General features: G+C 39.5%; 2 protein-coding genes across 4 annotated transcripts in view; one reads left to right on the top strand and one right to left on the bottom strand.

The window, feature by feature from the left end:
- Kiaa1328 (KIAA1328 ortholog) overlaps nucleotides 1-8,517 on the bottom strand; it is a 290,749-nt gene extending 282,232 nt beyond the window's left edge. For 2 of the 3 annotated variants that reach the window (XM_031365156.1, XM_031365157.1), the window contains exons 1-3: nucleotides 8,109-8,517; nucleotides 1,552-1,587; nucleotides 827-969 (exon numbers count right to left, since the gene is read on the bottom strand). In XM_031365156.1, the coding sequence (XP_031221016.1) occupies nucleotides 827-969; nucleotides 1,552-1,587; nucleotides 8,109-8,406 (477 nt within the window). In that variant the 5' untranslated portion in view covers nucleotides 8,407-8,517. Of the gene's footprint in view, nucleotides 1-826; nucleotides 970-1,551; nucleotides 1,588-7,934; nucleotides 7,958-8,108 lie in introns of those variants that run through there. The other variant, XM_031365158.1, reaches the window with a different exon arrangement.
- An 11-nt stretch (nucleotides 8,518-8,528) lies between these two features.
- Tpgs2 (tubulin polyglutamylase complex subunit 2) overlaps nucleotides 8,529-13,610 on the top strand; it is a 42,276-nt gene continuing 37,194 nt past the window's right edge. The window contains exon 1 of the mRNA XM_031366363.1: nucleotides 8,529-8,668. Coding sequence (XP_031222223.1) covers nucleotides 8,587-8,668 — 82 coding nt within the window. The 5' untranslated portion in view covers nucleotides 8,529-8,586. The remainder of the gene's footprint in view (nucleotides 8,669-13,610) is intronic.

Here is a 13,610-nt window from a genome sequence, read left to right as displayed (position 1 = left end):
AAAAAAAAAAAAAAAAAAAAAAAAAAAAGTTTTGTTTTATTTCTCTAAAACATAGAACAAAACAAAAAATTTCTAAAAAAGTAACATTATTATCTAAGTGAAAGGCATAATTCAGGCTGATTTTCTATATACAAACTTCATTCTAATATAAAAGTATCAGCCATCAACAAATAAATTATTAAGAATAAAAACATAAAGAATATCTAATCATGAAAAGTGAATTTGACTTACCAATCAATGCCAGGAAAAAGTAAAATGTGAAATTTAAATATTTCAAGAACTACTAAGATAACTCATTTCCTTGGCTAAGGCTTAAAGCGCATCTAACCTTTTTGCAAAGTGATATTTTATACTGATATCAAAATCATAAAAGGTTTTGTAGTTCCTAAAGACACAAAAAGACCCTCCTTTGAAGGTCTTTGTGTCTTTACTGAGCAGTATATATTAAACTAAGAAGCTAGGGAGAGGCTCAGTCAGTAGAGTGTGCTACTCAAGCACGAGGACCTGAGTTCAAATGAGGGCATAGTAGCATTTGTTTGCGACTTTCCCACTAGACAGGACTCAAGGACAGAGACAGGCGGACCCACAGAGGGGGCTCTGGATTCAATAAGAGACCTGTGTTACTAACAAAAAGCCCCCACCGAAACAAGTAAAACAAAACAAAGTGCACTGACAGAGAAGTAGAGGAGGATAACCAACTTCTGGTTTCCACATATGCACACAAGTGTGCACCCATGATCCCCCCCCCCACACACACACACAAACATGCACACATGCATGCAACATGTATACACACAAAAACCTGAATAAGTAAAACACTACTGACCTGTTCAGCTACTGAATCTCCTGCTCCTTTTAAAGACTCCATGAAGACGGAAGTGTTAGTCTCCCTGGAACCCTTAACTTTAACATCAGCTTTTGGATTTATCAACTTCAGTCTTGATCTTGTATTTTCTTCTGTGGAGATTCCTAAGAATGTTTATTAAATAAGACTTCAAAATTTGATATTATTAATTTTTTCAATTTAAAATTCATGTGTGTGTGTGTGTGTGTGTGAAGAAGGTTAAAGAAATAATTCAATAATTCAGTTAGGAGATATGGACATTTGTAAGTCACATTAAAAGCAATAAATTACAATATACTGAGATAACATTGAGGAAATCACAGGCTTTTTACATAGAGTATCTTCAATAACTCCACTTGACTACTCTTCCAACTGAAAAATCAATAAGCATAATATCTGTGTTTAACCTGAATCAACTTTTTATATTTTCTTTTGAGATATGAAATGTAAATTTTCAAAAAGAGTCTCTTCTCTTTAATAAATGAAGCACTTTTACAAACCATAAATGCTGATCTGCCCAGGCAGACCCTATGATGAGCCACTATTTCAGATCTTAAGAGGATCTAGTCAAGTGTTTTAAAACATTTGCTTTTTAAATTTTGTTTTGGAAAATCTTTTCTGTTTAAATATACAAGGTTGTCTCAATGATTAATTTTCTCCTGACACTTAAGGAACTAGGGAGGCTTCAAGAACTTTAGATATCATACCTGGAACATAAACCACTGATTGTTCTTCATCAGAAACTGGAGAAAACATAAAGGAAAGTATATAGAACAGTTTAAGATCCATGGGCTGCCCTTGTTCTGTATACTAAATTATCGCTTTTGACCTTACAATTTAGAACTTACTTACTGCTTTCTATTTCTTAGAAAATGAAAAGAGAATGAGTATTTTACACAACAGTCCCCGGATCTTTCCCTTACACTTGCTCCCAAACACAATACTTTTCCGATATGCACTCTGCTATTTTGCTGCTTTCCTCTTACAAACCATGCACAAGGCATGAAAAATAAATCATTTCAAAATAGACACTAGCTCTGAAGATCAAACAACGTTTTAGGGCAAGTCAGTCATACAAACACAAAGGAATATCTACTCTCCTGTAATATATTTATGAAATGTTCCAAGAAGTCCTATTATAGAGCCATGAGAAAAATCTAGGAAAAAAAATAACCATTTTCAATTTCAAAAGAAGAAATTCAGAAAAGATAGACAGACACAAATTTTTCTGTCACAAATGTACACACACACACACACACACACACACACACACACGCACGCACGCACCTATAAAGCCAATGATGATTAATTCCAAAGTCAGTATCATACAGAAGGCCCCAATGATGGTCTGTGGGATATTAAAAGAACATAGTAAATAGGGAAAATGATGTTCTGTGGGATATTAAAAGAACATAGTAAATAGGGAAAACAGAAGGAATAGTTGGGGGCAGTAGGAAAACTATTACTATTTATGACATTGTAGTTTACTAATAAAGTAAATAAATAAATCTTTTAGCTCCACATCAATCCTAGTGATGGAATCTTTTTTTCCAGGAATTACTAACTGGAATTGCCTAGCAATATGCTGGGCTTGGTGATACAAGCCTATAATTCTAGCTATTGGGGAGGCTAAGGCAGGAGGACTACAGAATGAGTTCAAGGCCAGTCTGAGTTAAGACCCTATCTCCAAGGAGGAGAAAGGTGGGGTGTGAGTGGGGTAAGGGCTGGGGCTATAGAAGGCTTACCTGGAATGAGCAAGGCCCTAAGATCTACCCACAGTAAGAGAAAAGTAGGAATTCTCAGACAACACCTATCTGAGCTACTGGGTGGTTTCTAACAGCCTTCTGAAGCAAATGTGCTATCCATCACAAGTTTAAGACTGGTTATAGACTAAGTATGGTGGTATAGGTATAATCCAAGTAATTAGGGGATGAAGGAAAAAGATCAAGAGATCCACTACATGAAACCCTGTCTCAAATAAATAAATGAATAACCAATTTTCTCAGACAGTAGATGGAGCATTGATAGCTTTGGAGAATTATCCAAAGAAGCTAATGCTGAATTCATTTCAAAATAGCTCTATGAAATAAAATGGCATAGTCTCCCGCACAACATAAACTTCTCTTTTACTTTATATCCTTAGTCTAACACAGAGCCTTTATACATACATAGTGGGCACTCAATACATGCTTAATGTTTGGAATGTACCTGAAGAAAAAAAAAAACGGAAAAATACTCAAGAAAATGGTACAAAATATGCGCCAGAGAGCACTGCTTTCAATTAGGAGGTGATGCAGGGTGTCCTCCAAGGATGTCCCACAAACACGGCATCTTTTCTAGATCATTCATAAAGGAGTCTGCTCACAACTGGAGGAAAGAGCCAGAAGGAAAATAGAATCCTAGTCAGCTTCATAAGCTCAAATACTTCTGCCTCTCTCCTCTTCCAGTCCTGACACACTTCCACCACTTGTACTCTCAGCTAATAATCTGTTTTCTATTGCCTTAAGACAACAAACTAGAAAGACCTCCCCATAGTCCCTTACTGCTAACAGAAGCATTCACACCCCAATCTATAAGCAATGGAGAAGCCCTTACATACACATACACACACACACACACACACACACACACACAAGACATTGCTGCTAATGTTTTCAATCCCGTTCTCCTTAACCAACCTTTTGTTTCTATTACGTTTTCCTACTAGCATCTAAAGATGTGCTACTCTCTACTGTTTTCAAAAATTAAACTAAATCCCTTAACCCTGTATCCCATTACTACACTTCTTCCCCCTTTACATCAAAACTTCTCCTGAGAGACTTTCCATTGTTTCCACTTCCTCTCCTAATTAGTCATGAACCTATCCCAACCAAAACTTGATTTTATCAACTCAACAAAACTATTTCTAATGCCCCAATATTGGTGAGCCTATTAATTTAATTCATAGGCTTCTTTGCATTGACCAATGAATAGGATTTGATATAATAGGATTTGATATAAATGACCACTCACCAAAATCTGTTTGCTTAGCTTCATTGATACCACACTCACAATTTTCCTATGACTTTTATAACAATTCTTGCTCCTTCCCTTTCAACTCCACTAGCCTAGCCATCCCTTGTCACTTAGAGAGTCTCAGGACACCTGATTTGGAGTGTTTTCTTTCCTTTTTCTACAGAGGCTCTTATTTAATTTTCCTGCCTTTAAGTACTATCAGTGAGCTTATTTCTGCCAAATTACTTTTTTGCTCAAGCCTATCTGCTAAAGTTAACACTGACATACCTGAGCACTAAAGTCTCTATGTTCATCTCAAAGACGGCTCCTCAGATAGCCTTTCCCATACTCTTAGCTGCTCAAGCCAACACCAAATCACAGAGTTACTCTTGACGTTTATTTCATATCTCACATTCAGAAAATTCTGATAGCATAACCTTCAACATATACCTACAGACCAACAACTTCTGACCAACAATGTGACATAAATCCAAATCACCTTTTCTCTCACCAGAACTACTATCATTGTCTCCTATCTGCCCTCTCTCATACCCACAAAAATTCTTCAACATTCGATTTTTCACAGAGGTCAGAACGAACATTTTAAAATTCTGTCATAACTATTCAGAATAAAAATACAAGTATTTACAAGACCTACAATGCTCAGGTTCTGATCCTTCCACCCTACCCCTCTTCTTGGTTCTCGTTACACTCCCCCTTACTGGTAACTTAAGGTTTCTACTCCTGTACAAACATCACAACCAAGAAGCAAGTTGGGGAGGAAAGGGTTTATTCAGCTGACATTTCCACATTGCTGTTCATCACCAGAAGAAGTCAGGACTGGAACTCAAGCAGGTCAAGAAGCAGGAGCTGATGCAGAGGCCATGGAAGGATGTTACTTACTGGCTTGCCTCCCCTGGCTTGCTCAGCTTGCTTCTTATAGAACCCAGGACTACCAGCCCAGGGATGGCACCGCCCACAAGGGGCCCTCCCACTCTTGTTCACTCCAGCTTGTGTCAAGTTGACACACAAAGCTAGCCAGTACAACTGGCATCCTTTAATTTGTTAGTGACTACACAAGCTCCTGTGTCAGAGGTTTTTCATTTTTTATTTCCTCAGCTAAATAACTTTCTCAAAATCTTCAGACTTACTCAGTCATTATCTTTAGGCCTTTGGTCATACATCACTGTTTGATTGAGGCCTTCTATGGATAATCACATAGGTACTTAAAACTGCACAATTCTCTCCAAGTGTGACCCCCTCCCCATTCTTTGGCCTTTATTTTTCTGTCAGGCACCTATAATTAGATGTGTTTATTAATAACCTTATCTCTCTAAAATGTTAACACAAAATGATGATTTTCAACCTGTATATTCAATTTTGTATGGACTCTCAAACAAAAGAATACCTAGTTTGTATTAAGCCATACACAAAGGGATAAAACTGATACTTATGTTTATGAGGTATGATCCCAACATCTATAATTACTAATTTCAATAAATGTTTTAAAAAATAGCATTAGAAGCTGTCTCTTCCAATACATATAACAACTACTTTGTCTCATTAAGAACTCAAATATTTAACTTATACAGAATGCCCCAACAAAGTTGTACTTTTTTTTTTTTTAGAAAGATCAAAAGAACAACAGGAATACCAAGTTGATGTTGGACCTACATCCTGCCTTATTTCTCTGTTTCTTTAGTAGAAGTATTTTAACAAGTTATAGAATTTTTTGATGGTGATAACATTCTATATCCCCAGAAGGAAAGTAGTAATTGGGATCTGGGGCAGAAGTGGAAGAGAGGAAGCAACATGTGAAAGAAATCAGCTAAGTATTACTTACTGTCCTTTGACCCACCAAACAGTGAATCATTTGCCACAACACAGGTGTATGCAATTACTATTTACTACAACGGCTTCCAGATAAATTCGTTTTACATCATTGTAAAGTCTTCATCTATTTTTATTTAAAAACTCAACCACAGAGATGATGATTATTGTTTTGAGCCACTCCCTTGTAGTCCAAAACTGTTGATATTATTATTAATATTGTTAATCCAGCAAGTACACATTAGTAACCAAATTTCGATACTGTAGAAAGAGTATCCACTTCTAACACTACTATGAACTTCATGGATTAATAAAGAAATAAATTCACAAGCATACGATTTTGTTTTACTAGATGATTGAAACCATAAAATGCAATGTGGCGTCCTCATTATTCATACCAAATAAGATGCCCAAACACTGTGTCAGACAACACTGCTAAATCAAAATGTAGGAGATACGAACAACTTTTTGTACAGGTGATGACCGGTCACTGATTATCTGCTCTCATATGATAGAAACTGAGAAACCTCTCAATTACATTTATTTGTTTAAGTGAAACAATGAAAAATCTTTTACTCAATAATATGCAAAGAATACCAGATCATAGGTGCATACTATATGTCTTTTTTCCTAGGGAAAATTTACCATGGAGTGGTCTGGGAAATGATCATCAATGTGACAGAAAGAAATCAAGATCCAAAGACCAAATGGTTCATAACTAACAATTTTTCCAGCAAATAGTCAGCAACATGTAATTTACATTGTATGGCCTATGGAAATATAAAATGAAAGTATCGGAGGCTGAATGTTAATTGGCCATTAGATGGAAAGCCTGAGGAAAAGAGGAGATATCAATAACGGAATTCCTTTCTTACATCTGAATTTCTATAGAACATAATTAACACCACAGTTTCCCATACAATTTCAATTTCTCATCATTAGTGGATAAATGGAAATGCTTTATGCTTTAGAGTAACTATTCAGCACATGAGAAAACGTAAAAGATAGGAGCTATATTATTACTTCTACAACAAATAGTGAGTGTTATGACTACATAAATGGAAGGCTGCTAACAACAAAAGCCAAGTTTTGGACCACACACTTTTAATTTGTTCAGTGCCAAGGAAACAGACCGCTACCTCTTCCGTTCTATATTAGAAAAATACCATTAGCTGTTATAAGCAAATAACTGTTTCCTAAGGAAAAGATTGATCCCAATTTCCTGACTTTCTAATTCAATACAGTGGTCCTAATGTACATATTTGCTTCTCGACTCTAATAGGTAAAAGAAAAAAAAAAAGATTTGCTTTAAGAATGCATTGGTAGCTTTCTTCTGCAATACATGTCAGTAATTTCATTTGCTTCTCACCCACCTGTCAGAGACAAGTGATAATTCTGTTTAGAGAGTGTACAACTCTAAACACTCAGCAGCACAGAATGCAAAAAGTATTCCTCTCCACACACATGAAACTCTAAGTAACTCAATAACGGAAACAGGTAATACAATTTTCTAAGTTTTCCTGGGAGCTAAGTAGAATGCTCAGAATGATTCTGCCAAACATAATGCCTGAAACACTGTCATCACCACTCCTAGCAAATCAACTGGCCTCTTTGCAGGCACTCAGAAACACTGATTACATTTCCTCTCCCAAGCAATGCCCCTACAGCAAGGAAGTATATAACCCAGACAAAAGTTAATCCTAACCTAATCCTGGAATTGAACCACTGTGAAATCTTGTCAGTTAGTGAAATGGGAATTCTAATTACTGCGCGACTAGAAGGCTTCACAGCCTCCTGAACAAAAACAACCCCCAAACTTCAATTTCCAACAGGGGTGACCCACAATCTAGTAAGTCAACAAACCTTCCAGGCACTTCCTGTCTTAACTCCCTGTCTAGCCCCAGCAGAACTCATCCCAATGAAGCCTGCGCCTCTCAAAATGAGGCGCTAGAAAATACCGCATCACTAAAGGACCTTAGGAGACCGAAAAGCAAATCAAACCACCTGATTTGCTCCTAGCAGTTGTACACTCGGTAACTCCACATTAAGAGAAGAGGACTCTCAACCCAGCTAGCAACTGTGTCCTCCCACACTTGTTCTCTCTATCACACTACAAGCTCACTTCGCACCCTCAATCAGCCACTGATCTCCTGCAAGGGATGGCAGAGGGGCGCTTCCAGCCTTGGCTGAGACTCCCCCATTACAGGACATCTTTGCAGAACCCACAGCTAAGGAGGGCGGGTTACCCGTGAGCCAGAATTCCCACCTAGCGACACTTCGTCGCCAGGTGATGGGCGAGCCGGGCACCCAGCCTGCAGTGGAAAGGCCCGTCCCTAGCCCGGGATTCTCGCCACGCTCCTCTGGCCCACCTAAAGCCTCGCGCCCCCGCCCTCGCCACCCAGGAGGTCGCGGCGCCCCCTAGCAGCGGGGCAAAGGATACAGTCGCGGCTCCAGAACGCGGAGCCCGGCAGGGAGGGGCCCGCCGCGCCCGCCATCTTGAAACAACCGCCACTGGAGGCGTCGAGCCGGGGCCGCCACGCCCCGGCCGCCAGGCTCGGTCCCCATTGGCCGCTCGGCGCAGAGGCCCGCCCCCGCTTGCGCCTCCGGCCCCGGCGAGGGGAGAGGCTCCGGGCCGAGGCGAGGCGGGGTCGCGGAGATGTGAAGTGAAGCCCGGGACAGGGTCTCGGGAACGAACGCCCGGCGGAAACGCTGCTGCCAAAGCCGCCCGGGCCGCCCATCCTCTCCTAGTAGAGCCCTCAGGCGCTGAAAACTACAACTCCCGGCATGCACTGAGCCCGACGGCCGCAGACCTGAGGCGGGGTCGGGCGCGTCAGCCGGCTAGCCGGCTGTCCACGGCGGCGCCGGGAACTGGGGCCGCCGCCGCCGCCGGCGCCGCGCGCGGTGCGAGGACGCGAGCCATGGAGGAGACACCGCCCCCACTGCAAGCCGGCAGCAAGCCTCACCTTGAGAAGTTGACCCTGGGCGTCACTCGCATCCTGGGTGAGTGGACTGGGACAATGGCTTAGAAAGGATGAAGGTGGAGTGCTGGGTGGTGGATGGACTGCGGCTAAGCTGGACCTGTCTGCAAAGGGCATCGCTGCTGCGAGTTCCTTAGATGGGGAGGGAAAGGGGCTGGGTATAATTTATCCTGGCCGGGAAAGTGTTTGCTGAGCGTTTCCGGATTGTTGCCTTGCATCTGCAAAAACAAGGACTTGAAAGAGGGACCAGGCATCTGGAAACCGGCTTCCTCAACCCAGGTTATATGCTTTGAAATGCAAGCCCTGCAAGAATGATGCTGCCAGTATCCAAGGCAGCAGATGCTTCGTGCCTCTGTGTACAGCACTCAGCTGTGGAAAAGAGCCAAAGCTGGCAGCGCTGAAGGGGTTGAGAGTTGGTCTTTTCCTTGTACACTGGTTAAGTGACCAACACTACTGGGGCTACAACGATAAAGAAACAGAGGGTGGGAAACAAGCTAACTTCCTAGCAGCCCAAAAACAAATTGGTAATGTCTCAATGACTAAGGTGCCTGGGCTTTCTGGCAAGTTAAGAAGAATCACGTTCCAGAGTTGATTGTAGATTTTCTGGGATAAAGGAAAGGGGCGGGGTAAAGCTGCCTGACAGGTTGAGAAAATATGCTTTGCTCTCACAATTGTAAAAAAAATTGCAGTTTCTCTACGGTGATCCACAGTTTCCCTGTATCATCTATTTTCATCTTGCTCTATACACTGCTTTGACAACTGCAGACATCTTGTTGTTGAGGCTATAACTTTAAAGACACTTAAGCGTATTCCTACCTATAACCATTTTTAGTTTCCCTAGCCTGCCTCCACCTGGAATAATTTCCATCCCAATGTGTCCTGCTCGTTGTTCAAATTTCCAATCAAAGTATTATCTCTAATAAACCTTACTCACATACACCCTTCCACCTTTCTCTCTTGTCAGCCTTTTTTTTTTCACCTTAGCAGTTGCTATGAGCACTATGTGAAATTGTGTGTTTTATTTGGCCCTTTTCTCTAGTAGAAATCTGCGACCAGACCTGATCTAGTCTAGCAATGTGTGATTTATTTAATATGTAAAAACGAATGTAATAGAATGTTAGTAGAACAAAGGACAAAGCCTACATTATCAAAAAGGTACTTGACAGAATCCAGCACTCATTCTTGATTGAGAAGAAAAATATATGTTCCGAATAGAAAGTACCAAGTATTGACTCATGTTTGTAATCCCGTCACAGGGAAATTATGATGGTGATCACGAAGTCAGGCTGACCTAATAATAAGATTTTTTTTCCCCTCAAAATAACAATTAAAAATAGAGTAGAAAACATTATCATTTGAAAAAGGTCATCTGTGAATAATCTCCTAGCTAACATCATAGTGAGAGATTACCTGCTTTACCGTTAAGCTCAACAACAACAAAATATGCTAAAAGGTCAGCAAAACTGGTCCAGGTGTGCTGATTCACTAGGTTCATTTTGTCCCAGCAGAAAGAGATAAAACAAAATCAACAAAAGGGAAAGAGCAGGCAAGGAAGCTTTAAAAAAAAAATCTGTGGGAGTTTTCAAGAGTCTTCTCACTGAATGCATCCAGGGCATACTTAATTTCTCTAGCAACATCTTTCTAACAGTATGTCTAAAGTGTCCTCTTAAACTAAGGAGTCCAGAATTTCCTTTACCTAGCATGTACCAACTTCAGTCTCCCAAAAGAAAAACATATATTGAGCATACTTTATTTGCATTTCAGTTTGGAGATAGTGAGCCATTTTCATCTAATGATGACAGAAACCTCGCTTAAATCCAGCTTCTTAAGTGCCATTGAAGAGTTAAGTTTGTAAGCAGGTCTTGTAAATGACTGCAGTCTCTACTTGACAGTTTCAGTTGTAGCATTTCTACTCAGCATTGTGAAAGAAATTCTGGCCAGAGAATTAGGTGGGAAAATGAAACAAATAATAAGAAAATTAAAGATGCCTCTGTTTGCAAATGATTAACTCTTACAAATTAACTCTAAGTAATTCACACACACACACACACACACACTAACTATACAGGAGCGAAAGTCAGTACAAAAATGAACTTAGGTTAACAAAGAAGTCTGTTGACTTGCACGAAAAAAATAAGTCTTTCGAAGGATATTACAACCAAAATGAGTGAGAAGAAATGCCATCTTTATAGAAGAGTGGTTTCTCCCAAGTAGATCCTACAAATTTAGGATCTGCAATTGCTATCAAATCTCAACACCTCTATTGCAGGAACTGACAGATTAACCCTAAAGTTAATATCAAAATATAAGAGGCCAGGAATACCCAAAACAATCTTGGAACAGAACATTTTTTTTCTCTTTGAAAATTTACTACATTGGGGCTTACTAAACATTTGAAAAATGATAGTAGTGATTATATAACAATATGAATAATTATGCCACTGATCTCTACACTTAAACATGGTAAGACGGATAATTTTTTTTTGTAACATGTAGTTGCTATAATAAAGATAATAGATCCCCCTGGGACTAGAGTTACAGTTATGAGCTGTCACGGTGGTGTTAGCAGTGAAAGGGTCCTCTGGATGAGCAGCCAATATTCTTAACTGGTAACCCATCACTCCAGGCCCCTTTAGTTTAGGTTTTAAGCAACTTAGAACTAGTGAATAGAATTTTAAATATGATACAAACAAGAAGAGTTTATAAAAATTTAACAAAATGTGTTATAGGGATACCATCAAGTGAAAACATAGCCTCAAGGAAAATATTTGTAAATTACATATGAACAGAGATTACAAGGTATCTATAAAGAACTCTAGAAATTCAGCAATTAACGACAATTTAAAGGCCCCCCATTTGATATTTCCTTGAGCCATATTTATATAAAGGTAACTTATTATTGTTACCTTTATATAAATATGGCCAAAGCCATAGTTAGATACTACTATGATTCCACTAGATTGGCCATAATAAAGACTGCATGAGGATTGTCAAATATTTGTGAAATTTGTTCAGATCCTCATGAGCTGTTGGTGAAATTGTAAACTGGCACAGCAACTTTGGAGAAGGGTTTGACTTTTCCTCAGAAGGAATTACCATGTGATTCAGCAATTCCACTTCTCTTTATCAATGAGAAAAAAAGTATTTACATACAATTATTTGTTCCCAAATATTTTTAGGAATATTAATGGTAGTAATATAAACTGAAAACACTGAATTATTCAACTAATGAATGGATATAAAATAAAAATAAAAATAAGGTATACTCAAACAATAGAAAAATATTTTTAATTTAAAATAGTTTCTCACATTATATGTCCTGATTAGTTTCTCCTCCCTTTTCTCCTCCCAGGTTCTCCCTGCCTCCTCTCCCACCCAGATCCACTCCTTTTATGTATCTCATTAGAAAACAAACAGGCTTCTAAGGGATAATAATGAAATATAACAAAAGAAAATACAATAAGATAAAACAAAAATGATCACAGCAAAGTTGAACAAAAGTAACAAACAGATGGAAAAGAATACAAGAGAAGGCACAGAAACCAGAGACCCACTCTTCACATGCTCCGAAATCCTATAAAACCACTAACTGGAATCCATAACAGAAACACAGAACATGGAGCAGACTTTTGCGGGCCTTGTGCAACTCATTCTCAGAGTTCATATAACCATTAATCATGTTGATCAGAGGGTCTTGTTTTCTTGGTGTCCCTATCCCCTCTGGCTCTTACACCCTTCTTAGACCTCTTCTACTGGGTTCCATGAGCTGTGAAGAGAGGGATTTGAAGGGGAAAAAAATCCTCTTTAAGGCTGAATGTTCCAAGGTCTCTCATTCTCTGCATCATTCTGGCTGTGGGTATCTGTTCTCATCTGCTGTAGAAGGAAGTGTCTCTGATGCTGCCTGAACAAGGCACTGATCTATGAGAATAGCAGAATGTCATTGCTAGTTTGGGGTTTTTATTTGTCTTTGGTTTTGCTGTTTTGTTTCTTAGAACAGTGGGATTTGGTTTTACCCTAGGAACTTGGGCCATCTAATCTCCCAGGTAGTATCAGGATGAGTTCCATCTTGTGAAGTGGGCCTTAAATCAAATGAGATACTGGTTGGTTACTTCTACAACCTTTGTGCCACCATTGCCCTAGCATATCTTGTAGGTTATGTAGACCAGAGGATTCATATCTTGTAGGCTATGTAGATCAGAGGATCTTGTAGGCCATTGTAGATCAGAGGATTCATGGTTGGATTGGTGTTTAAGTTTCTCACCTGGTAGCTTCCAAAGTCCCTTACTGTACCAAACATACCTACATATAGAAGTGAAAGCTCCATTCAGGCACCAGCTCAACTCTGCCATATTCAAGGAGTTGTGTTGATGTGGTCTTCAACAACTTACCATCAGTTTGAAGAGAGCAACTTACAGTCTTGGCAACAGCCTGGATTCCCATGGGAGCCCTTTGGCCAACAGCTCAATTAGATGTGGCCCAATCCCAGTACTGAAAGCTTCATTTGGTGATGAGAGTTCAGTGATTGGGGCTCTATCTCCCCCATTTTTTGGCAATTTCATTTAGATTGCCTTCATATATGTGTAATTTTAGGAAGCTTCTACTGTATTAGGTTTCCATACTATCTCTCACATGGGCCTCAATTTTAGCTGTCTCACTCTATATTCCCTCCCTTGTCCTCCTCTTTCCTTCTCACTTCCCCTGATCCTGTTGTCCCATCCTGCCCCCAAATCCATTCATAACTATCTATTTATTTCCCTTTCCCTTTCCTAAAGAGATCTCTGTGCCTACACCCACTCCCAGTCCCTTAAACTATGGGTCTATGTATTGTAGCTTCATTATTATTGACTTAACAACTGATATCCACATATAAGCAAGTACATACTATATTTGTCTTTCTGGGTCTGGGTTACCTTACTCAGGATGATTTTTTTTTTCTAGTTCTATTTTGCCTGCTAATTTCCTTT

Source organism: Mastomys coucha, unplaced genomic scaffold (genome assembly GCF_008632895.1).
Source record: "Mastomys coucha isolate ucsf_1 unplaced genomic scaffold, UCSF_Mcou_1 pScaffold13, whole genome shotgun sequence".
Classification (NCBI taxonomy): Eukaryota; Metazoa; Chordata; class Mammalia; order Rodentia; family Muridae; genus Mastomys; species Mastomys coucha.
The sequence above is the reverse complement of the archived record's forward strand: the minus strand, read 5'-3'. Positions and strand labels throughout refer to the sequence as shown.